This window comes from Semicossyphus pulcher, unplaced genomic scaffold, assembly GCF_022749685.1.
Source record: "Semicossyphus pulcher isolate SPU_LCO1_2020_fin unplaced genomic scaffold, fSemPul1.0.p SCAF_9, whole genome shotgun sequence".
NCBI classification, from domain to species: Eukaryota; Metazoa; Chordata; class Actinopteri; order Labriformes; family Labridae; genus Semicossyphus; species Semicossyphus pulcher.
In genome coordinates, this window is record NW_027211770.1 from 27027124 (window position 1) to 27051541 (window position 24418).

At 42.0% G+C, this 24418-nt stretch overlaps 1 protein-coding gene across 11 annotated transcripts in view; it reads right to left on the reverse strand.

Annotated features, from left to right (window-relative positions):
- The window catches only part of syngap1b (synaptic Ras GTPase activating protein 1b), a 188236-nt gene that overhangs the window by 25595 nt on the left and 138223 nt on the right, over positions 1-24418 (reverse strand). For 6 of the 11 annotated variants that reach the window (XM_069656051.1, XM_069656043.1, XM_069656054.1 and 3 more), the window contains 12 exons: positions 21365-21486; positions 13361-13514; positions 12909-13007; positions 9394-9633; positions 6891-7226; positions 6655-6799; positions 4813-4957; positions 4447-4683; positions 2857-3100; positions 2565-2767; positions 2146-2347; positions 1181-1771 (listed from right to left, as the gene is read on the reverse strand). In XM_069656051.1, coding sequence (XP_069512152.1) covers positions 1181-1771; positions 2146-2347; positions 2565-2767; positions 2857-3100; positions 4447-4683; positions 4813-4957; positions 6655-6799; positions 6891-7226; positions 9394-9633; positions 12909-13007; positions 13361-13514; positions 21365-21486 — 2718 coding nt within the window. The remainder of the gene's footprint in view (positions 1-1180; positions 1772-2145; positions 2348-2564; positions 2768-2856; positions 3101-4446; positions 4684-4812; positions 4958-6654; positions 6800-6890; positions 7227-9393; positions 9634-12908; positions 13008-13360; positions 13515-21364; positions 21487-24418) is intronic. The other 5 variants (XM_069656052.1, XM_069656044.1, XM_069656050.1 and 2 more) reach the window with 4 other exon arrangements.

Below are 24418 nucleotides of genomic sequence, written 5' to 3' on the forward strand. Positions count from 1 at the left end.
GCATCAGGTACCAGTGAGACAGTGAAATATGATGCAGGAAGATCATTTGTCATTGCCCTGATCACAAGGTGAACATTAAACAGCATTCAACTTTCAAATTAATCTATGAAACGTGTGTTTGCTTGTAGCAGATCGGCCAGCAGAGCAAGTTTCTGGATGATATTGGGTTTTGGCAAAAGTTGAGCCTGGTTCAACTTTTTTTTGCCAAAGCCCTCTGCATCGTCAATGAGGCGGCCTTGTTCAGTACAATGAAAGGTGTTTTTAGCTGGTCTGAAAGCAGCTTAGTCAATGAGTTCAGTTCTAACAGGTGAGTAAACAGCTAAGCAGGGATACAAACCATATTTATCAGTGATGCTACAGGTCAGTGGTCAAATGACAGGCACAGTAAATGACCCATTTTCCATTTGGTAACAAATTACACATTGGTAGAAAATGGTTAAAGCCACTGTGAGGAGGATTGATATTTATTACCCATACAATGGAAACGCTATTCTAAAGTTAAGGACATCATTTTGACTGTTTCCTGTCAGGAATATGGGCAGCAACGTACGAATCATTTCACCCCTCATTAATCTGCCTGAATCTGAAAAAGGGTGATCACGGCTTCCTAAAGCCGACAGTTACATCCTCACGTTGCTTTTTGTGTCTAACCAACAAGCCAGAAAAGATCCTGTTTACTATCATATTTGACAAAAAAAAGAGAAAAAAAAAGCAAGTTATAACAACTGGCTTTAAAGATTGTTTGGTAACTTTTCCTTGAGATTCAAAACTACCAGTATTGGCATTAAAAAAGCAAGATGGCAAACACCTCACTTTGCACATCCAGCCTGGTTAAACTGTGATGAATGGGCTGACACCTTTGTACAGACTGAACCAATCATTTTGGGCATTGTCCAGTTTATCTAAAAACTCAATAGAGCTGAAAAAAGTTTAAAATCAGTTATAAAGAAAAAATAGCTACAGTTTGCAGCTTTTGTCTTAGTTCATGGTCGTATATTGAATATCTTCTGGTTTTGGACCATTGGTTAGCCAAAACAAACATTCTGAGGATGTCACTTTGGGCTCAATGTGACGGCCACATCTACTGAATCTTCAGCCGTCAGAATAACTTCAAAGTAAGATAAAAATCCAGACATAGTGGCTTTAAGATGTCATGACAATACAATGAACATACATGTACCTGCACATGCATGGACATCTGCCTGCGTCCGTATTCAGCCCTGCTGTAGTCGTCACTGTAGCTGTGTGAGTGGATGATGCTGGGTTGGCCCAGGTGACCGTCCCGGGTCCTGAGGGTGGACAGGTCCTCACTGCGAGAGAACCCCCCGTGGGCGAACTGTGGCATGTAGGTCTGGTGAGACGGCTCAGGATCTGGAGCGAGGAGCAGCGGCGCTGGGGGCTGGGCTCGGCTGTGCTGGTGGTGGAGCTGTTGTTGAGGCCCATCAGCGGTCGCCAGATGAAAGAGGGGATTCTGGAAGGAAAGCGGGTAGCGCATGGCGGCGGCCTGCTGTTGCTGCTGCTGGGATAGCGAGTCGGTGGTGGTGCCCATCTGGCTCAGCTGGCTCAGCCGAAGGCCGCCGGACATGCTGGAGCCGCCAGAGCCAGCTGACAACCTCCCACCGGCCCGCAGCTGGCTGCTCAGGCCCGACCCCAGGCCGCCACCGCCTCCGCTGCTCAGCCCTCCGAAGCTGCCCATGCCGGCGATGGAGGCCTGGGAGGAGTTGAGCATGTCCACCGACTGCAGGTTAGACACGCTGTTCATTCGGGAATCCTGGAGGTCCATCATAGATACGCTTTTATTGACACTGAGCACCTAGATTATAAGGGATATGAGAGGCTAGTGTGCCCCCTGTTATTATGTATGTTAGGTGGCCACGGATGATATGGGTGAGGGTGGTGCGGGTGTTTTTACCGCGAGGCCTGGATATCGGAATGCCTCAAAGTATTTCCCAGGAAATACCGCTAGGATGAGTTGCGTGGTGAATCAGTGGAAAAAAAGCAGATGTCATGATATACTACAGCCTCGATCACACGATGGCAGATTTTATAAAGTATGACTGACATGCACGTCATACTAACCTCCATTGAAAGATAAACCTAGTGGATGGGATGATTATTCCCCCGAATCAGTGTGATAAGACTCACCTTAGGGTCTGGTTCCGTGATGTCCGAGCTGCTTGTGCAGTAGGCCGGGCTGGATCGGGCCAGGGGAGGGCGCGAGACGTAAAACATGTCTTTGGAGGACGCTCGATGGGGATGGTCACGGTCCTGAAAACTCATCTGGGCGCGGGATGGCATGACCCCTCCGGTGGACGTAGGGGAAGGCAAGCGAGTGATATCTATAGAGCTGGAGAAGGGCAGTGAGAATGCAACTAATGCAACGTTTTCCCTGCACAACTGTACCATAGATTATTATTCACAACAACCAATTTCATAATATTTCAAATGATGCAACTCCATGAAAACAAATTAAACATTTCTGAATTTGACAGTGAAGTTGTTTGAAGCAGAAACCACTGATGATGACATCAGCTGTTTACAAGAGCTGTTATAATCCCGCGTACCTATTTAGATCCCTCATCATGAGATTTTGGAACTCAGATGAAATGCCCCTGTTGAAGCTCGGCCGTGACAGCAGCCTGTCTGTCTGTCGCTCCTGCACCCTGTCTGTCTGATGGCTGGGCTGCCTCTGGAGATGAGGGTTACGCAAGGCCATACTGATGTCATTGAGGAGGCGAGGCAAAGGACCCAGTTTGATGATGGCATCCTGTGATTAACAGAAACAGAGACATTTCAATTTTTGATTTTTCTTATGTAAGGGTTTTATTAAAATGCCACATGTACACTTTGACGCACCTGGCGAGCTTGAGTACATGAAAGCTTTGAGTTTGAGTTCACCTTGCTGAGCTGAGCCATGACCTCCCAGAGGAGACTGTGCAGTATGGACAGCTCCCTGCCGAGGTCAATGTATCCCTCAAAGCCGCCTGCATTGCTGACACTGTCAAGGTTGGAGATCTCGTACAAGAACTGCTGCATGGAGCCCCACTCCATCTCTAAAAACTCATTCATGAAACACATGTACTCCTCTTTATTGCCGAACCTGCAGGTGGGAGAGGAAGGTGGGCGAGTGAGGAGAAAGAAGGTGGGAGACATAAAAGAGAACAATTTATTGTCACCATCTCTGAACACTCTTAAATTGAAGTTCTTTTCCCTAAACATAAATATCCTTCACTGCCATCTTGTCAACACCAAAACATTCAAGACATTAAGGTGTGAATCCAAACACTTTTTAAAATAAAATTGCAAATGGCACCTTGAAAACATCCCTTACTATTCTGTTATCAGATAAATAAACCAAGCTTTTGGTTATTTGAGGTCAGACATGAAGCATTTTGATTTTTCTACAACAATATGAAGAAAAATCAGGGACATTTTTCAGTCCCTGTCAAGACTTCATTATAATGGGAATTCATGCATGGAGTTTGTCATTTTGGTTCAAACTGTGAACAAAAATGCTACATTTTGAAGGTCAGAATGAAAGGGTAAATCTGGACGTTACAAAGATATAAAATTGTCTGGAGGTGTAACCCAGGGTTCAATCCTTGGCCCACTAAAGTTTATCATCAATATAAAGCTCCGGAAAAAGTTAAGAGACCACTCCAAATGTTCCTTAAATCAGCATCTCTCTCTACATGTCATGGCCAGCCCCAATCCAGATCTGAACCCCAAACCTCCTGAACTTGATCAAGAGGAAGATGGATGGTCACAAGCCATCGAACAAAGCCAAGCTGCTCCAAGAGTGGCCTAACGTCACTCAACAGCACTGTGACAGACTGGTGGAGAGCATGCCAAGATGCATGAAAGCTGTGATTAAAAACCAGGTTATTCCACCAAATATTGATCTCTGAACTCTTTCTGAGTTAAAACATTAGTATTCTGTTGTTTAAACATGAACATTCACTTGTTTTCTTTGCATTATTTGAGGTCTGAAAAACATATTTTTAGCATCTTTTTGTTTTCTTAACCAGTCGCCATTTTATGCAAATAAAAGACCTCAAAGAGAATATTTGATTTTGAAGTAGGAGACATGTTGTTTACAATAAAACAAACGTATAAATATAAGTATAAGAACCTGAGAAAAACACATTTTTACAGTCGTCTCTTCATTTTTTCCGGATCTGTACGTGTCTACAATTGTTCCAAATGTCTAATTCTGCCTTTATGCAGATGACACTGTCATTTACTATTGAGTCCATTTTTTCAGTCAAACTGTATGTGATTGTTGAAAATTTAAAGAGTTAAATTCAAGCAAAATTAGGATGTTAGTTTGGGGAAAAAAAGGATTGTTTTGACTGAGCACTTAAGTGCGTCTAGCAGAAAGCAGTGTACTGGTTACTGACTGGATATAAACTGTCAAGTCTGAAAGGAAAATAAAATAAAACTGACTTGGAGAAGTTGGCCAGGTTTTGGACGACCTTCGCGATGAGGGTGAGCGTGCGTGACGTCTGCTCATCAGGATACTCCTGGGTGAGATTGAAGAGCGATGGAGACATGATGGCGGGACACAGGAAGCGTAGGAAGAGGGAACCACTGATGAGACGGTCGGCGATGTCCTCTCGACCTCTCTCAGCACAGCGCACTCTCCAGGAGGCAAAAACTTCCTTTAGCTCTCGAGGAAAAACACTGAGAGGGGAAGATAGATGTGGACATTTACAGTTTCTTGTGAGTTAACCTGAAGTCTCGTGCATTTTTAAAACAGCAGAGTGGGATAAACACTCAGAATACAAAGGACTTATTTAGCTAACCACTCACCAATGGGAGTTAACGATCTTACAGAGTGCCAGTTCACAGCACATTCGGAGATTGGCTTGGTGGTCTGGGAGTACAGAGGGAGGTGTTCTCATGGGATCCACTTCGCAATTTTCCTCTGACTCATACAAGGCCCTTATGAACTCCCCTGAAAGTATCATTTCATTAGTAACAGGAAAATGGTAGAGACTATAAGATCAATTTTTAGTGTAGTTAATATGGAAAACAACAAAAACCAATAATACAAAACAGAATCAAATATAAGACAGTTTTTCAGAGATGTTTACACCAGCAGCAAATTCAATAAACCAAATTCAGTGTTGCCGAAGACATGCAGCAGTTTGAACTACAATAAAACAAGAGGAAGGCTAATTAGCCAACAAGCTAACGTCTGTAACTAGAGGACACATTTGAGCAACTGTAGTTTCCCTTTTTTATTTCTTTGCACCAATTAGATATTAGAGAGAAAAGGATCCATTGAACTTCTACCAAAGCTGAATCAGCCCAACATTAAAGCTTGGCTGTCTTCATAGGCAACACTTTAAATCATAGTAAGTATATTGGCCGCATCAGTAAGACAGTAATTTTCCACTGGAGAAGTGTTGTTGTAGTCAGACTTTATCTTGCTCTTTTTGATGCAGAGAAATTGATTTAAGCGTTGATTGTCTCTCGTCTACATTATTGCAAGCTCTTTTAACACGATTACCAAAAATAGACTTCAGTTTATAAAAAATGTAGCTGCCAGAGATTTAACAAACACAGGTAGAAGACAGCATATTGCAGCCATCTTAGCAATTAGCATTGATCTTATAATCATATCACTTGTTTACAGAGCTCTAAATGGATTAGCACCTGTGTATTAAGCAGACTGTCTCTCCCTGTACTCTCCAAGTTGCCACGGCTATCAAACAGTGCGACAGTAAACTTACCAACAAGTACGACAAAGAAGTATAAGACAAGCGACAGTAGACCAAAAGTGTCACCAATCAACCTGAAATTAATTTTAAGTCATGGATTATTGCTGCTTATTTATTGACATATTTTTTTTCATGTATTATAATTTTTTATATTTGATTTTTATAATTCTACGTTCTAATATTACCTACATTGGTACATTAAATAATATATTATGTTATTTTTTATATTCAAAAATTATATTTCACATTTAAAATTATATGTTTAGATGTTTTCAAATATATATAACTTGATGTAAAGGAGATAAGCAGCACCTTCGGTGTGAAATGGATAATTCCTCTATCATTGTTATTTATTTATTTATTATTTCAAGCTTTATATTTCACTCTGTGATACCTGTGGAGTAGCTTAGCATAATTTACAGTAAAAAAAACTCCTAATTTTTCTCACACTGGTGCTCTGTGCAGGCCCTCATACAACCTCTGCTTGAAATGACTCAGTCAGCTCTGTCCCTTTAAGAAACCCACGCCCCTACAAGCCCACTTTCTTCTGATTGGCCAGCTCTCTGAAGTCTGCTGAGGCTGCACTTTGTGACATCACAAAGCAGCGTGAAGAAAAAACTGTGTGAAACCAGGCGTTCACAGCAGCCTGCAGACAGAGCTAAGAAGCCTGGGGATTACTCCAACATACTTTTACCTACAGATTTGAAACTTCACCCACGTTTAGTCTGAACATCCAACATTGTAACATTATATAGATGTCTTAAAATACCCCCTCTTTAATGTTTTTTTTTCTTTAATTAAAAGTTTTGTATTTTTCCATCGTCTCCTGAATTTGAAATAATTTTTTACATTCGCGTGAATGTTGCACAGTTGCTTCAATCTATACAGTGACAAACTGAATGTCAAGTGCCCCACTGTTCCTGCTCACCTATAGCATCCTTGAGGTACTTATGTCCGATCAGTTTGAGGTACTCTTCTATGGCTTTGGTGGCCAGAGTGTTCTCTCTGAAGATAAGGTGTTCTCGGTCGATGAATCTGTCTACCTCGCACATCGCCATGTCTGACAGGAAGTCCTGGAGAAATAGGAAAATAAGAAATTACTCTTTTAATACACAATGTTGGAAGCGGAAACAAAAAAGGACACGTTTCTGGCAGTATTCCTACCTTAGCTTTCCCTGTGCTCTGCAGTATATGCACCAGTGCACAGGCCACTTCCTCTTTGCTCTTCACACTCAGCACGGGCTCCAGCACAGCACACAGGGTGCGGTAGTTATTGGTGACATACTCTGCAAACTCCTTGTACAGCTCCATGGGCAGGATGTTCATGGTCTGGAAGCGGGATTTGAGGCGTAGGGATGCATTGATGATCTTCCCTCCCCCGACACCAGCTCCCTTGGTGAGGACGCTGGGCTGGATGACCGGGTACCACTGCTCCACAAACTGACGTCCAGTGATGCTTGAGATGGGGATGCTCACGAGTCCTAAGTATGTGCTCTTTTCCTTAAAGCAAAAAGAAGAAGATTGCAGTCGAGATTAGCACTTAAGGAAAGTTGTCCCTCATAAAGCTGCGCTGTACGGATTTCATAAAAGTAATCTCAAAGTCTGAAATGTCAAAGAAAGTTCATTTAAAGCTTTAGCAGTGAATAAATTATGAGTATGAAGACACTGGATCCCTCAAGTGTCTACAGTGGTGCTACTCTAAAACTCAACTCAGAATAGAGATGATTGTATTTGTGAGCATCATGTTTTATTTAAAACATAAAGGGCCAAACAATTAGCTCTGCACTGCCAAATCACACAGAATGGCCTAAATGCTGTGTGCCTGCAGGGGGCTTTTAGGGTTGTTGATCCATGGCAATGACTCAATGATTACTTCATCAGTTACGATTGTTTCAGGCTTTTATTTCCTCCGAGCACGCACTCTGAACAGAGTCACTGCAGTTTGAAGACACTCCCAATTTACTCCAAACAAAACTATGGACGTACAACCACAACAGTTTTGTTTCAACAGATCAAAGGACATTACCCTTAGTGAGTTCCATTCTTACCCTACTCTGTTTGGTGTTGTCCTGTGACATAATGGGATCGGGACTGTTACATTCACAATGTGCTGTGTTTAGCCGTGGTCTTTTGGTGAGTAACTGTAGCGATACATTTCATGGTGGTTGATAAGACGAGAAAAGATGGATTTTAAAACAAACATATAGTTAGTTCTCATGGGGGGAGGTGTTACGTGCCGTAGCCGATGTTGTGTTTTCCTGCGTTTCTCTCTCTCCTGTGTTCTTCAGGTGCTGCTCTCAACTTTGATGCAACGGGTGATTAGGCTCACCTGTTTCCACTTAACCAATCAGGAAGAGAGTATAAAGAGCAGCAGCCAGTGGCCAGTGAGCCATTCTGCTGCGTGTGTCAGACGTCATCTAGCTCATGTCTACTCCTTCTGTGGAAGGAGAGTGATTTTCCTGGGCGCCTTAGTGTTCTCATTAGTTGTAATTTTTGTTAATAGTGTTTAGACTCATTTAAGATAGATCAGTTTCTCTTTTTTTTGTCTGTATTTGCCTTATTTTGTAATAAATCCCTTATTTTTGCTCATACTTTGTCCCTCCCTTCTTTTCCCTGGGTTTCACTATATTGTTACTCCTCTCATCCCCTAACCATCTTCGAGGAACGCAACACATTTGGTTCCTTCCTCATCATCTGTTTACCGTCTTTATTTATTTGAACTGATGCTCTAATTAGCCAAAGTGCTCATTTCTGTTGGGCTCTGTTACGTCTCCTTTCAAATACATTTCCTGGAATGTCATCTACTTTTGAGTTAATGTATAAAACTTGTTAGCAAGCCGTCTCTAACTTCACATCCAGCAGTTACAGAGGAACTTTGTGTCCATCTGAGTCCAATATTCCCTCTTTTAGCTCTGTTTTTGGTCTCCACCAACTCCTGAGGTAAAACTCAGGCTCTACAGCTGCTAAACGCTCCTCAGGTAGTCTTAAGGTGTTAAAGCTCCTGTGAGGAGTTTTTTGCTATCCCCCAGCGTGCAGTTAATCGCTTCGTCTAACACCTACCCTGGTGGGGGGTAGGTGTCAGACAAAGCGATTAACTGCACGCTGGCTTTGTTTACATTTTCCAGGGCAGAAATTTAAAGTGAGTGATACATATGACTGTTAAAGAAAGCAGGATGAGATTGTTAAAAATCACAATCGTCCAAAAAAGGAAGAATCAGAGAAGACAAAAGAGTTACAGCTTTGTCCACAGGGGGCGCCAAAATCAACACAAACCGAAGGTTCCTCATCGGAGCTTTAATGTATAAAACTTGTTAGCAAGCTGTCTCTAACAGCACATTCAGCAGTAACAGAGGCCCTTTATTTTTCAGTTTAAGTCTGTCCATCTTTAGCTCTGTGTTTGGTCTCCACCAACTCCTGAGGTAAAACTCTGGCTCTATAGCTGCTAAATGCTCCTCAGGTAGTCGTAAGGTGTTAAAGTAAAGCTTTTTATGCTAAAAATAGCAGGTAACTGCTGTTGAAAATGCTGCTGTGGAAGCAGTATTGAGCTGAAGCTAACCCAGGGGAGCTGCAGGGGATAATTCTCTGCAGGTCCATCATTACGAGTCATTTCTTTTCTACAACTTAAACACTCTCAGACCTCCATCTGACCCTGAGGATCTTTTTGTACCTTGCGTCTCTTCTTGTCTGTCTCCTTGTATAGATGAAGGCGTAGGTTGCGGACGGCAGGCAGGTTGTTGAATTCAAAGTGCTCGCCCCAGAACACAGTGTCGGTGCGGGGCTTGCTGGTGGTGCGTGCGTACAGCATGTCGTCCAGACAAAGTTCGCAGTAGTAGCGTTTCTTGGCTGGAAGCTCTCGGGCCTCGATGATCCACAGTTTGAGCACATTGTCCACCCTCCGGCTGTTGTCCTGTGTGAAGACGAAGTCGGGTCAAATAAGGTGAAGAGCATCTTATAATAGAGACGGTCAAAAGCTATGCAAGAGAAGATGAAACAATGCAGCAACGTCAAAACAAGACAAACAGCAAAGAAACAAGTTCAGAGATATGGAAACAGAGACAGTGAGTGTGTGTGTGTGTGTGTGAAGAGAGGGCGACAGCAGGTCAGCCTGCAGGACAACAAAGTAAATGACAGGAAAGAAATGGCTGGCGACATGGCGGGCGAGCTGCTGTGGAGTGTAGGCAGAGCTTGATGAATTGCTCTCAACTCCGGACTTGAACACAGAGACAGAAGGCAGCCTGACAGCGTCACAGAAATGAAAAGATAACAGGAAATGTGAACGATAAGAGCGGGAGAGTGGTCTCACCGGATGAAAAAAGTAATCCACTTAAACGTACAAGGACACAAATGACACAATGCACATGTGCTGCAGAGGCGACGGACAAACAATGGCGCTAATGTTTCTGAAGACAGCTACACTTCCTAATCATGATCACAAAGCCCCAGCTATATTTGACATCCCCCATGGTGGGGAGAGAAGGCTGCGTTGATTGCACAGTGATGCTTCAGCGAATGGGGGGCTGAGTCATTTCAATCGGGCTCAAATGCCATTGTTGTTAGTCCCCTGTTTGCTTCAGACTATTTAAGTTCTAATTTAGACGGCTCGATACGTGAGCATCAGCTATATCCACACTTCCTAAGTTCTCCATTTGTGTGCTCTTTGATAAGCAGCGCCAAACACGCGGCATAATTAATTCCAAACCCCTGCGTTTGAATGTGCTGGGCATCTGGTGGCTCAGTTTGCTAGTGCACACACGGTGCAGCAGCAGCAGCATGGGCTCCAGCTCTCCGTCTCGATTTCGTGTTACGTCTTCTCTAGCTTCTGTCATATCTCAGTTTCAGTTCCCCAAAAAACGAGACAACACCAAAGCAGGGTGAAGTGGCTGCTCTCCTTTTGAAAGAAGGAAAAAAATCAAAGCTCAAAGAGGGAATTAAAACGCTCCTGACAGTTAAGAAGTGTTAATGATAATCCTCGTCTCTGCAGCGAGTCTTATCTCCGTCGCTGCATCTGGTCTGAGGAGCACAGAGTGTGTTGTTTTGGGGCAGGAGGGGGACAATTTTGGAGATTGCCCCCGTGTGGAGTCCTTGGAGCTCCATGACTCAGCCAGGACCCCCGCGGCCCGAGCATCTGGACCAGGCAGTCAGCTCGGGTGATGTTTCATCTCAGTCTGGCTTAATAACTGCTAGTCCCTGGTTGCCTTCAAAGCTGCATATCTCGCATGCCTGTTCACTCTTTCTAATAACACAGAGGAGAGATATGGGCCAATTTCACAGCACTATGAAATCTGGGTGAAAATTAGGATATTGGTTTTCACTCTGAGTAGATATAAAGTGCTGAGATTTGTTGTTTTTTTTAAAGCTGTGAGGATGAAAATAAAGTCACGCTGCTTTAAAGCTGCACTAGGAAGGATTTGTATGTGAAATTATATCATCATATCTGCTTCAGTCTGACGGTGAGGCTGCTGAACATCAGAAACACTCTGGTGTCAGATGTGGACACTTTCAATGGGCCTCATGCAAGAACTTTCTCTGTTACGCTTGTTTGTCTACAAATAACCGCGATCTATTAACTAAACCAACTTCTCAATGAGTCGCCAGTTTCAGCCTGATGAGTTCGCCTGGTTCATGAAGGCGTGCTTGTTCATGAGATTGGATAATTAGCATAATATATGCCTCTAAATCCTGTTCAGATCCGGTTGTTGGAAAGTTTTACGCACAAAAGCCAGACTCGAGCCTGTGCAGTAGAGGTGTATCCTATTGTAGAGGAGCCTGTATTGAGCCTATATTGACGTCCCGCCCCTTCCGCTTACCAAAACACACATTTATCTTACAGATAAGATCCCGCTCAGTCTGCAGCAGAACAGCTTCTTTGTGTTGGTCTGAAGCAGACGTTCACAGATATGGAAACTTAGATGACTGTAGTGTTAGTGACGTTACCTCTCGCTGTTCCTCCTCTACTCTGCTAACAGATCAGCAACTGATCTGTTCCTGACTAACTAGCTAACTAGCTTCCATAACTATATCACGTAACTTAACCTATTATTTTAAAGAGAACTGTTTCAAGGGCCCTTTTGTTTTATCAAACGTGTAATGCAGCTATTCAATTGAATCGAAGCGAAAAACTTTTTGAAAGTGTATTCCTCGGCTGCGTAAGAGTCCACCATCTCGTTAGAATCGGCGCACAATGAATCTTGGGATATGTTGTGCCGCAAACGATGCACCAGAGAGATCCTACGTGGCCCGGGAAAAGGAGGACGCATTTGCCGGCCGCATCTGAAGGGGCCTTCGAAATGGGACAACCTTCGACGTGCCGCTGTGATGCAATCGGCCTTCAAATACGGCCTTCGAAGGCTGCAGCCCCTGGTTTGGGACATTTGATGCTATACTAAGAAGACTATTAAAATCCAAGTTCATTCAGACTAAAGAGGGAAGATCTCTCTATGGTGACGATTCTGAATGTTTCTCTTCACCCAAATGTCAGTGTTTTATCCTTGACTTTAGATTTGCAATCCAAGTTTCATCATCTGGAGTCATCAATACTTGAAGAGGAAACAGTTCACAGCTTCCACCTGCTGGCTGATGATTTTTGTCAACCTGACACGCCATCTGTAATAACAAAGAATGCAGCAAATACAAGTAGATCTATGAAAAGGTAGACTTTACCCTTAGAGAGGTTTCGACCCCTCTTGAATTTGGTTCATTAGAAGAAATTGATGAATGCAAATCTCTAAAGATACTTGGCAGCTAAGACGCTTGTACAGTTGTTTGTTGCATGAGGCCCATTGTCTCATACAGAGCAGTGAGAGAAGACCTGGACTCACTGCGTTTGATTCTTTTGTGTCTTGTCCCGTCAGTATCCGTTAGTATCACGGAAAATAAGCCTGCTGTGTGCAATTTACTGACATCACATTACCTGATTTGTGTTTCTAAACAGCATTTTGGACCCTCCACTCTGCAACATGACCTCGTGCAGCTTTAATATTTGCTCTGAGAAGCGACTAAATTGTGCAACACAGACACACACAGACACGAGGATGGAGTTCACACAGAGAAATGAAGCGGTGCGCTCGTATTGAAAACAGACAACAACGGGAGACGGGGAGGAGAGAGAGAGACACACAGACAGAGGGATCATCCTTTTTTTTTTTTTGTCGTCCTCTACCGCATCCCTTTCTCTCCCCTCACCTTGTTGGGCTTGACAGCTCTCTGCAGGTTCTCGATCCATTTGTCTCTCTCTGCAGCTGAGCGACACGCAAAGCACTTGGTTCCCGATGCCGTAGTCACCTGAGGTTATAGCCAATGGTAAATTCAACAACCACAGCCATTAGTTACTATGGAGACTGCAACTAAGGCGCCAAAACAATGTCTTGCATTCACTCTCAACCTCTGTCATGTTGTGCTAATGGAAAAGGTGATGGAAAAAGCTGACAGTCTCCAGCAAATTAAGCACGGACTATGACTCATTTCAGTGTCCTTGCTGCTTTCTAGTTCTCACATGTAAAAAAACTAAATTCACATCAGTCTCTTTAACCTCGCTGTCACTTGTCAGGAAAAAAAAAACATGTTTCTGCTCTGTAAGCTGCACTTTGTGTGTGTTTGCTGCTGTTTGTTCACGCCGCGCAGGCCTCAGTCCTCACCTCAAAGCAGTACTCTTGTCCCAGGATGCTGGAGTGGACAGGTTTGATGATGGCGTCCTCATCCAGGGTGAGGTCCAGCGCCTCGGCAGCGCTGCTGGGAGACAGCAAAGACTCATGGGAGTGTGACTCTTTGAAGCTCTGCATCAAACGGGTCCTGGGAGGAGTGAGAGTTGTGGTTAGATGTGGAGAGGGGAGGCTCTGTTATTGAAGGTGGCATTAGGTTGGCTTCAGTTCTGTGTCCCAGAAACTACAGGAAATGTCTGTTTGTAAATGAATGACCCAAACTAGTTTATTTTGATATTATCTCTGTGTGCTAATAAACAGCCATACAACTTTTAAAGGGGCTATGAACACACCTGCAATATCCGTATTTTAAATTTCTAATACCAAGAAAAAGCAGCAAAAAAGCTGCAGAGCTAAATATCAGAAATGTACAAATAAATATTCCATAAGCAACTTAGTAAAAACGTCCACTATTAAGAATAACAAGGACAAACTCCCTATTATACACATAAACAAAAAAACACATATAAATGTTGTAAATTCGACAAAATGTGACGGGTAGTTTTCCCATGCAGATTTCGGTTTGTCCTCCAATAATGTGCCTGCACAGACTTTATATTAAGGTACACATCTTCACAAGTAACTACCTGATTATAAGCAGGCATATATGTAGCATATTGGCTCTTTATTGGTCATTAAATTAATGCTTTAACCTGCATGATCATGTTCTACAACTTGTAGGCCATTAAGTAGGAGTTTTCTTTCCTCAACATCCTCCTCAATACTTAAAATAAGATAATCCTTAATTGATCCCCAGAGGGGAAATTCGGGTGCTGCAGCAGCACAGAGACAAATAGCTTGTAAGTAAATACAAAATACATAGATACATAGGTATTTACAACGTTTTTACAACTAGTAGTAAGTGACAAGTGAAGGTGGCTGCACACTGCCCAGACAAACACAGACCAACTCCAACCATCACCAACTGTCAGGTCAGTGTGCGTCGACAGTCTGTGTTGGTCGGATGGAGTTGTTCCAGTCTGACATGTCCGGTCGGGTTTGGTGGAGAGTGCGTTCCCTTGACAACTAGCCCATACTCGCGTGCGGACCATCAGTACGCACAACTTTCTTTTTCTAATGTCGGTTAACTATCTGTCCGTTAAGCACTCACATTAGTTTAGGTTTTATATCTAAGTTTAAAATGGCTGGTTTCTGGACCCAGGACCGTGAAGAACACCTGATTGAGCTGCGGTAGAAACCCCAACTTTATGACATAAGGACCCGGGCATTTTCCAACCGTGATAGCAAGATAAACACTGGAGAAACTGGAGACCTCTGGTGAGTAATATGCTGGCTAGCTAGCTTGCTACCAACGCTATTTTGTTGTAAAACAGTTCACCGTTACCCGGATATGATTGATATAGTTAACAAGCCCGTCACTTCGTCCATGTAAAATAAAGCAAAAACTTAAATAAGAAAAAGTAGGCAACAAAAGTCTGTCCTGTCAGCGAGTGTCTGGGCGGTGTGGAGCTGGCAGTTGGTTTCCGGAACATTCTAAAGACGGCAACCAGCAACTGCCAACTTCAGCATGTTGAGGTGAGTTGGGCATTACCTGGGCAGTGTGCAGGCACCTTTAAAGTGATATGTTATAGTGGCAGTTATGGGTTAAAGTGACATGTACGGGTAATAGCAGCAACATTTTAGCAGGATGAGATAATACCGTATAATATGAGGTATTATGGTATACAAAATGGTACAATACAAGGTGCAGTATAAAAGTGGCAAATAAATAGTGTAGTATATTACAGTATGTATATGTATATAATGACACAGAATACAAGTCAATAGTAAAAAAAATTAATATAAAGGTAAAAATTGATATATATAGTGTAATATAATATAATATACAGTACAGTATCAATAATAATAATAATATATGCATAATAATGTATATTATTTGTATACACTAAAAATGTGATTGTAAAGACGAGTTATGATCTTTATTAGCTTTGCTCAGGATATGCCTTATTAATGGGTAGTACCACAATACTGTGTAGAGCATATTAATAACTTTATTAATGTGTAATAAGTTACTTTATTTCATTAGGGGGTTATTGAGGGAAAAAACTTAGTTAGTGTCCTACTAGTTATTGAATACAGTCATGCAAAATAAGGCATTAATAAGCGTTTCTAATGATTAGTAACTCGCCTATATGCTACTATAAGGAACTAGTTAAAGGAGAATATGTGGACCTTAATATAAAGTGTAACCCTGACTTAATAATCCTGACTTTCATCATTCAAAGCTTTCATTACTTACAGGCAAAGGCAGAGTAAGAGCAGACCTACATTTCAGGCTACAGAAATAATGAACGTTATGAAACTACCCGTAATAAATGTTTCAACAGGCAGCTGTAAGAGTGGACTGACTGATGAAGCTTCTAACGCCACGGGGTTCATTAGCTGGGGTTTTTAAGAAATCCATGCTCTTATTCTGAAAGGATCTTTGTAGCCTTGTTTTAAATGTAAATTATTGCATATATTATTTAAGCAATTACAATAAAATCTATATTTTTGTCACAATGTGTTACAGTATTGTGTGGGTTTCTTTTAACGTAGCTGTCAGAGCTGATATATCAAGTATTTCCCTCCAGGCAAAACATTTCCAAACTCCACACACACATAAAAATGATTCTGTGTAACATCATTAATTCTGACACACATATGCACAGGACTCATACTAACAAGTGAAAGATCATCTATCATGCTCACACACACACTCACTCCCACACACACACACACACACACACACGCACAGGCACAGGAGCATGTAAAATCACAGACTGGCTCCGCAGACAGTCACACGGTCACAAAACAGACGAATGATGACACAGTGAGTCCAACCAGAGAGCCGGGGGGACGGTCAGGTGTGACGAAGCCCCTCACAGAAGAAAAGGGGGATGAGAATGAGGAAAAAAGAAAGAGAGAAATGAAAATGTATATCCTCCGAGCTGCCGTCCGACTCTCAGCTTCTCCCCCTGCGCTCGCACTGCTTTTGTCTTCGTTCAATCATAACGTTCATCAACAGAGCGCTGATTACATGTAGGGGACCGTGGGGGGAGAGAAACACAGAGAGAGAGGAAGAGAGAGAGAGAGAGAGAGAGAGAGAGAGAGAGATAAAAATAGACCCGAAGGAATGAGTCAGATTGAAGGGAGAGAGGAGAAAGAGAAGAGAATGAAGGAGTGGGGGAGGTCATGAGAGAATGTGAAAGAAGGGGTGAGGGATGGGGGGTCGAGAGAGAGGACCTCTCAGAGGAAATCACCATGATTATGTAAACGGTGGATCCTTTAAAGACGAGGAAAGTGAGAGCAGGGATTAGAGGAGAGGAGGATGCGTGAGGGTTGAGGTGGAAGGAGGGATTGAGTGGAGAGCAAGAGTACGGAGGGGTAAGAGGAGGTGTCAGCGCAGGAAGTGTCAGGACACCACACATGCACACACACCTTGCAAATCATATTAAACAAGTCACTGCTAAAGAAAGCAGAACTGGTCCGACATTCGACACACACACAGAGACATTTTTCGGAGCTAGTAGAGCAGAAGTGATTGCTCAATTAGCCCATCGGCAGAAAATTAATCTGCAACATTTTTGAGGCCATTTAATCAGGCGAAAAGGTTTGCTGCCTACAGCTTCCAAAGATGTCAAGATTTTATTCTTTCCTCTCTTGTAATTCACTTTATATTGAATGTATATTATTTTGAGCTGTTGTCACACAAATCTAAACATATGACGATGTCACCTCTGCCTTTAAGAACTTGTGATGGGCAAGTTTCTGAGTTAACATTTAATGATTCTTCAAAAGAAAGCATCAGCAATAGAATGGATAACAAAAATAAACTAACGGCCTGTGTCCAACGTTTTTTGCGCTGTACAAAACCAGTGCAGTCCAGCATTTTCTGCGCTCAGCGTGCTAAGCAAATAACGCTCTCTGCATCAGCTGATTTTTGTCTCAGCGCTCTCAGTTGAAAATACTTCAACTTTTGAAACACCGCCGCGCTCGTCAATGTCCCTTCTCCCTCCCCAACCAATCAAAATCAAGAAGGGGCAGGGTTTTTTTGGAGGGTACAATGTCTAGGTGTAGAGCTGCTCATGCCAGGACAAGATAACTTTCTATTGTTTTTATGTTTTCTTTGTAAAAGGCCATGAATAAAAGCAAATATTAAGCACACAGAGCGATTTAGACAGACTTAAAGACCGACTCCAGTGAACATAGTTTTTAACCTGGTGTTCTTCATGTGCTACAAGACATATCAGGGACAACATCAGCAGTCATCTCCATGGTCTGCTTTTAAACTGCAGTGTACCAAGGACAGGCTGAACAACACGTTTTCAGGTTGGCAGGGTTTGTGATGTCACAAACCTAAGGAGCCAATCCCGTTAATGGATGGGGTGACGCTATGCATATCATTATGTGCAACCTATGGCAACCACTTTGGCGATGTGCGAGCCAGCTGTAACCGTCATCGTAATTTTTTACAAACTCACTGCTGACTACTAACGTTAACGTTACTACTAATTACTACATTTCAAGCTAGCTAAGTTTCAACAAGTTGCCGCTAAACGATGGCAGTGTTTTGTTTTCACGACGGATTGGACATTTGCATAGTGGGCGGGGACTATGCAGATTCAGGAATTTTTAATGAGGGAGAAGGAGGCGATGCCTTAGGAGGATTTTTACGAGGTTATTTATTATTTCAAGCAGAACATTTTAAATGTCTTAAAACATGACTGGAGCTGGTCTTTAACGGTCACTTCCAAGGGAAGCTGAATTGCATACAGACAACTTTTGTAACCTAGCAACAGTTGCGCTGCCAGTGCAAAAAACGCTAGTGCACGCAGGCTCTTAAGGCTAATGTTCGGCTAATTAAAGACTAAAATAGTCCAAATATTTCTTACAGAGGATTAAATGCTCAAAATGTAGATCAATGAGCATTATGTCAGTTATTTATAAAGTGAAAAATGTAGGTTACAACTTTTTATATGTAGGCTAAGGGTTTGTTTCCTGACTCTAATATGGTAAATTCAAATCCTCAAACTCTTTGCAGACGTGTCCTCTGGCTGTGGAGAATTATGTTGAGCCTTTTTCAATATTTATCTCAGATTTTTAAGGGTAAACATTTAATATGTTAATTGAAAAAGCAGATAATGAATATATACAGAACATTATACACAAAAAAAGAAGAGAAAATGCTCTAATTTGCATTTAGGTCATCTCAGGACACTGAAGATCTGCTAAGACACAGGTGTTGATATACAGTATGTTAATGTAAGAGTTAGGAGCTACAGTATACGACAGGGTGACCTACGGTGTTGTGAGGAAAGGAAACTCTGGGACTCATTAGGCGTTTGCATGAACAATCAGTTAGAAGTTGTCAGTTAAATGTTGCAAAAACATATTTCACTGCAAGTTTTAGAGGCGGCGTGGGAGCTCAGAGGCTCGTTTACAGCTGCATGAATCTGCTGAAAAAGGCCATGTGTTCTCTGCAAACTCTCTCTGGATAAATAAAGATATAAAAAGAGAATAATAATGAACAAAGCTGCAGATGTTCGCCAGCAGTCCTGACAGGAAACACGCAGAGTAAACCAGAGCGGCCTGAAACTTCACCGGGCTCTTGACTTTTGTGTCCGCTCTGCGCCTCCTCGGAGCAGCCGGGGATTATAGACATCTGCAGCCTTCCCAAATGAATAAATCATGTGGAAGAGCAGCTTGGCAGACACCTGACTCAGAAAAGGTTTTAGTTCTCTGCGGAGTGCACTTTTGCCCTGTGTTTATATTACCAACATGACCTTGTTCACATCTGAAGTTTGAGTTTGTCTTGGCTGAAGTGGGAGCTTATAGATCAGCTGAATAGACTGAAGTACATCTCAGAGCTGTCAGCGGTTATTGGCAATTATTTTGACCATCTATTAATCACTAAAGAACATTTTCAAGGTATGTTTCCAGCTTCAGTTTTGAAAGTTTGCAGCTTCTCTCCATCTTATGTGAGCTGAATATCTCTGGGTCTTAAACTGTTGATTGGATGAAACAAGTGACGCTAAAGACACAGCGTTTGGCTTCAGGAAGTTGGTATTTATCAATATCTTATTTTATTTTAGACCAAAGAAAGACCGATTAATCAAGAAAATCATCATCAGATTAGAAAATGCATTTAAATCTTTAGTTAAAGTCATCAAAGTGGAGCTTCAGCAGGATGAGACTCAAGGGAAGAAGTTGATAAAATAAGAAATAAAACAGACGGCTGACGTCACACTAACTATTTAATTAATTCAAAACAATATTTGGACACTTTACATTTACATATATTCTCTCATTATTATCTTCTTCTTCTTCAAAATTAAAAATGTAGCGTACAAAACAGACTTCAGACGTTGCCGAGTTCCTCTGGCACACTGTGTACATGACACAGAGGAGGTATAATTAAGCACATCTCCCGCTGATTCATTACTGCCTGTACAGCGGCCATATGGCCGTCTGCTGGTTGATATTATTGGGGAAGGGGGGGGTTGTGATGGAGCTGAGGGTCTTAATTGTGAGTGACACTGTGAGGGTCAGGAGAGGATAAGACAAACAGAGACAGAGACTGATTGTGACTGACAGAGAAGATAGATAGATAGAACAATAGATAGAGTGAGAGACAAAGAAAGGCTATAGTATACATGGACGTACTGATGGACTGATACAGAACTACTGTAGATAGATGTAGATGTATATATAGAACTACTGTAGATAGATGTAGATGTATAGAGAACTACTGTGGATAGAGGTAGATGTATATACAGAACTACTGTAGATAGATGTAGATGTATAGAGAACTACTGTAGATAGAGGTAGGGAACAACAGAATGATAAATGGATTGATAGAAGAATACATTCATAGATAGATAGAATGATAGAAGGATTGATAGATTTATAGAGAGATAGAACAATAGATAGATAAACAATTGGATAGATATAGAATGATAGAACGATAGATTTTTAGATAGAACGATAGATAGAACGATAGATAGAACTATAGACAGAACGATAGATAGATAGAACAATAGATAGTTCGAACGATAGATAGAACAATAGATAGAAAACGATAGAACGATAGATAGAACGATAGAAAGATAGATAGATAGAACTATAGATAGAACGATAGAACGATAGAACGATAGATAGATAGATAGATCGATAGATAGAGATAGATAGATAGAACGAGAGATAGAACGATAGAACGATAGAACGATAGATAGATAGAACGATAGATAGAACGATAGATAGAACGATAGAACAATAGATAGATAGATAGATAGATAGATAGATAGATGGAACGAGAGATAGAACGATAGAACGATAGATAGAACGATAGATAGATAGAACGATAGATAGAACGATAGATAGATAGAACAATAGATAGATAGATAGATAGATAGATAGAACGATGATTGATAGATAGATAGATTAAACAATAGATACATTGAACAATAAAACTATACATAGATTGATAGGCAGGCTGTCATGACTATAACATCATGTATTTGGCTACAGGAAACAGGAAACATTGAATAACCTGAACAGGTCGTCGGTCGATCACAGCGCTCCATGATAGATTATAAGATGCTAAGTTCCTGCATTTTAGGTCAGTGCTAAGTTCTCCACAGTCCTGGAAAAAACTCTCAGTAAACACAACTCCAGTCCTGACCACACTTTGTATTCACCGTCCTAACACAACAATAACATAACAGATTTATGACCTTCCCCTCCACATCACAAGTCTAATAAAACCTTTTGAATGACCAATAATGTTGTAACGCCCCATCTAAACATCCTGTTTCAATCAGTACCGATGCTTTAGATCGTTAAAAGTAAATAGCGTGTGATATAATATTTGTGAGACACAGACACAGCCAGTCGCAGGCAGCACATTAATACACATGTAACACACTCTCAGTCACTGACCTGTCTTGGTCGGCACTGCGGAAGCGGGGGAGGATCATGTGGCGGAAGCTGCTGGTTCGGTCCAGTTTGGGCTGACTCTTGGCCCTCTTGATAGAGCCCTTCAACCTTCTACTGAGGAAACTCTGAGCGATGGCAAACAGGTGGAGGAAAGGAAGTAGGACGTGTATGAAGTGAAGTTACAGAGAAGAAGAAGAAGTGGGCGATGTGGAAAAGATGGTTTAAAGAGAGAGAGAGAGTCGGGTATGTGTGATAGTGAAATAAAGACGGATGATTCCCATGGAGTCAGTGTGGTTGGTGTCAGATGCATAGATCAGATGGAGACACACACAAATGAGACACATGATGCACGTGATGGGGGAGAGCACAAGGTACATTTTATTATACACCCACACATGTCCACTTTCCACAGAGAGGTGCAGTGACGGAACAGATCCTGTGGTGGGCAGTGCTGAGCCACACAACTGCTCAAGCCACACAACTGCTCAAGTCTCACACAGGGGTGCAGTTTGTCCCACATGAGCTTCCTTACATGATCAAAAGTCGCAATCTGAGACACTGAAGCAGGACGTTTTCATTGATAAGGGAGAACATGTCTGTGCATTAGTCCCAGTACCCACACTTGCAGTATTTTAGAGAAGTAAAGTCAATATTGGGAAGATTTTTTGTTGTTGTGTTCCACACTGCTAAGTCTTCGGTCAGAGCACATTGTGCAAATTTATCAGACCTCGCTGGGGTCATTAATGAGCTCATCACGTCACTAGCAATACAGACTACATGCATTAAACTATCCAGCTCAAATGATTGGGATCAACCACACATTACAACAGTTACAATAAAATGACAGTTAAGCAATTAAACTGCGTTACATAGAACAGGTGTTCCCAAACTGTTTTTGACCTCTAGGCCACTTCATCAAAACTCATTTTTATGTTAAAGGGGGTATTATGCCGATTTCAAGCTACATATTTGGCTCTGTGATACCTGTGGAGTAGCTGAGTATAATTGACAGTTAAAAAAAACTCCTCCTTTTCTCACACTGGTGCTCTGTGCAGGCCCTCATACAGCCTGAAACGACTCAGTCAGCTCTGTCTCTTTAAGAAACCCTGCCCCTACAAGCCCACTTCCTAATTGGCCAGCTCTCATAAGCCTGCTTGGGCAGCACATTGTGACATCACAAAGTGCCGCCTGCAGACTGAGCTGAGATACCTGGGGATTACTCCAACCAGGGTTGCCAGGTCTGCAGTTGTCCTGCAGAATTGGGTTACTTTTGCAGTGTTGCTGCAGGTGGAAATTTTTGTCTGCTGGTTGGCTGGACCTATTTTGCATGCAAATTACTTGAATAATGTTTATAAATAGAAATCCTATTTCTAGTATTATTGGTGTAATACGGGTGTAGCAGTTTGCTGCTGAAGGAGCTGCTTAAGGCCCCCACAGTCTCATGCAGGGGGTGAGAGGAGTTACCTCACAGTTTAATCAATCTGTGTATTTTATAATGCATTTGGCAATGATAGCAATGCTGTTGGACTTTAAAAGCAGTGTATATAATTTGGCAGGGGGATATTTTGAGTTCTAGTATTGGGCTGGTTTTGTCACACAAACCTGGCAACCCTGACTCCAACATACTTTTACCTACAGATTTGAAACCTCACCCACATTTAGTAACATCAAACAGCATAAAACCCCCTCTTTAACAAAAGCGATCTACCCCTCACCATGATATGATAAAGTAAATTTAACTCCCTTGAAACACTTTAGAGACCACCGATATATAAAGCTGTAGGTCTGCTGCATGTAAGAGATATAAGATGATGCTATAATGACGGTTTCTGTTTATTAAAGGACACAAAATGTGTCGCAAAATCTCTAATAAGAGGAAATAATATTTATATTGACAGGATCTGAAGTGCAAATGTATTCTTATCAGTCTAATGAGCGTGCTAAAATAACACGATAAACATCTCTGGAGGTTCTGTCATTGCTTTGTAAAATTTAAACTTCTTCCTGTCTTCTGATTATTGTCAGCCCTAAAACCAACCTTCACACCCATCACAACCAACACCTGGACTGGTGTGGTGCAGTAGACCGTCGTGTACTGTGGGATATATTTTAGCTGTTCAGGACCGTAAGTTTGGGTACTGGGACACACTGTTAGTTTGCAGGACGGTCATGCCCTTCAACAAACCTCATTGGACAGACTGTGACCAGTTCTTAATATTAGTGTCCTGCAAGCTGATCTATTCAGAGGAGGACAAAATAAAACAAGAGATTTGAAGGAGGAAAATCCTGCAAAACATCAGGATGACTTCACTGTTTCTTTAGTAATACATTCCTCAAAATAATGTGTAACTTAAAAATATCTCTGTAAAAAGTGAATCTAGATTAAAACATTTGACATTTCCCTCCGATTTTTTTTATGCCGCCCACTAAATAGCATTTTAAAATCTTAACTGTGTCATTGTTTTGTTTGTGGACTATAAATGTCAGACTTCATGCTGCTTTCACACCCTGTACTTTGAAATGTTAGCTGTGAAGGTAACTTAAGAGCTGAAAACATGCATGAAATATCACCGTGTTTTTTACCCGCTGAGCCTTAAAGAAGCTTCACCTAATCAGCTCTCAGGTGCATCATGCACACTCACAGTAATGTTTGTATACCTTTAGCATGGCAGCATTGTTCGGGGGTGGGGAGGGGGGGAATGACACCTCGTCATCTGGCGTGAGTGAAATGGCTTTGAAGCCTGTCTGGAGGATATGACTAAAGACTTGGCTCCATCTGCTGGTTCCCTGCTAATAGCCTGCATGACTAAATCTGATTTGATTAGCCGCTCCGTCTGACACTCTTAAGTCTCACAAAGTTAAATTATTCCATACACACAGAGAGGCTTGAATAACCACGACAGAGAGGGGTAGTATTTAAAAACCGGGGGTAACAGTGACTTCATCCTCAGTGGCTGCTTGCTCTGCTGTGGCTCCCCCCGCCCCTCTTTGGGTTCATTTCAGGTGAAAGAAGTGGTTATCTAGTGCTTCTGCACAGTTTATTCTGTCCACATTAAG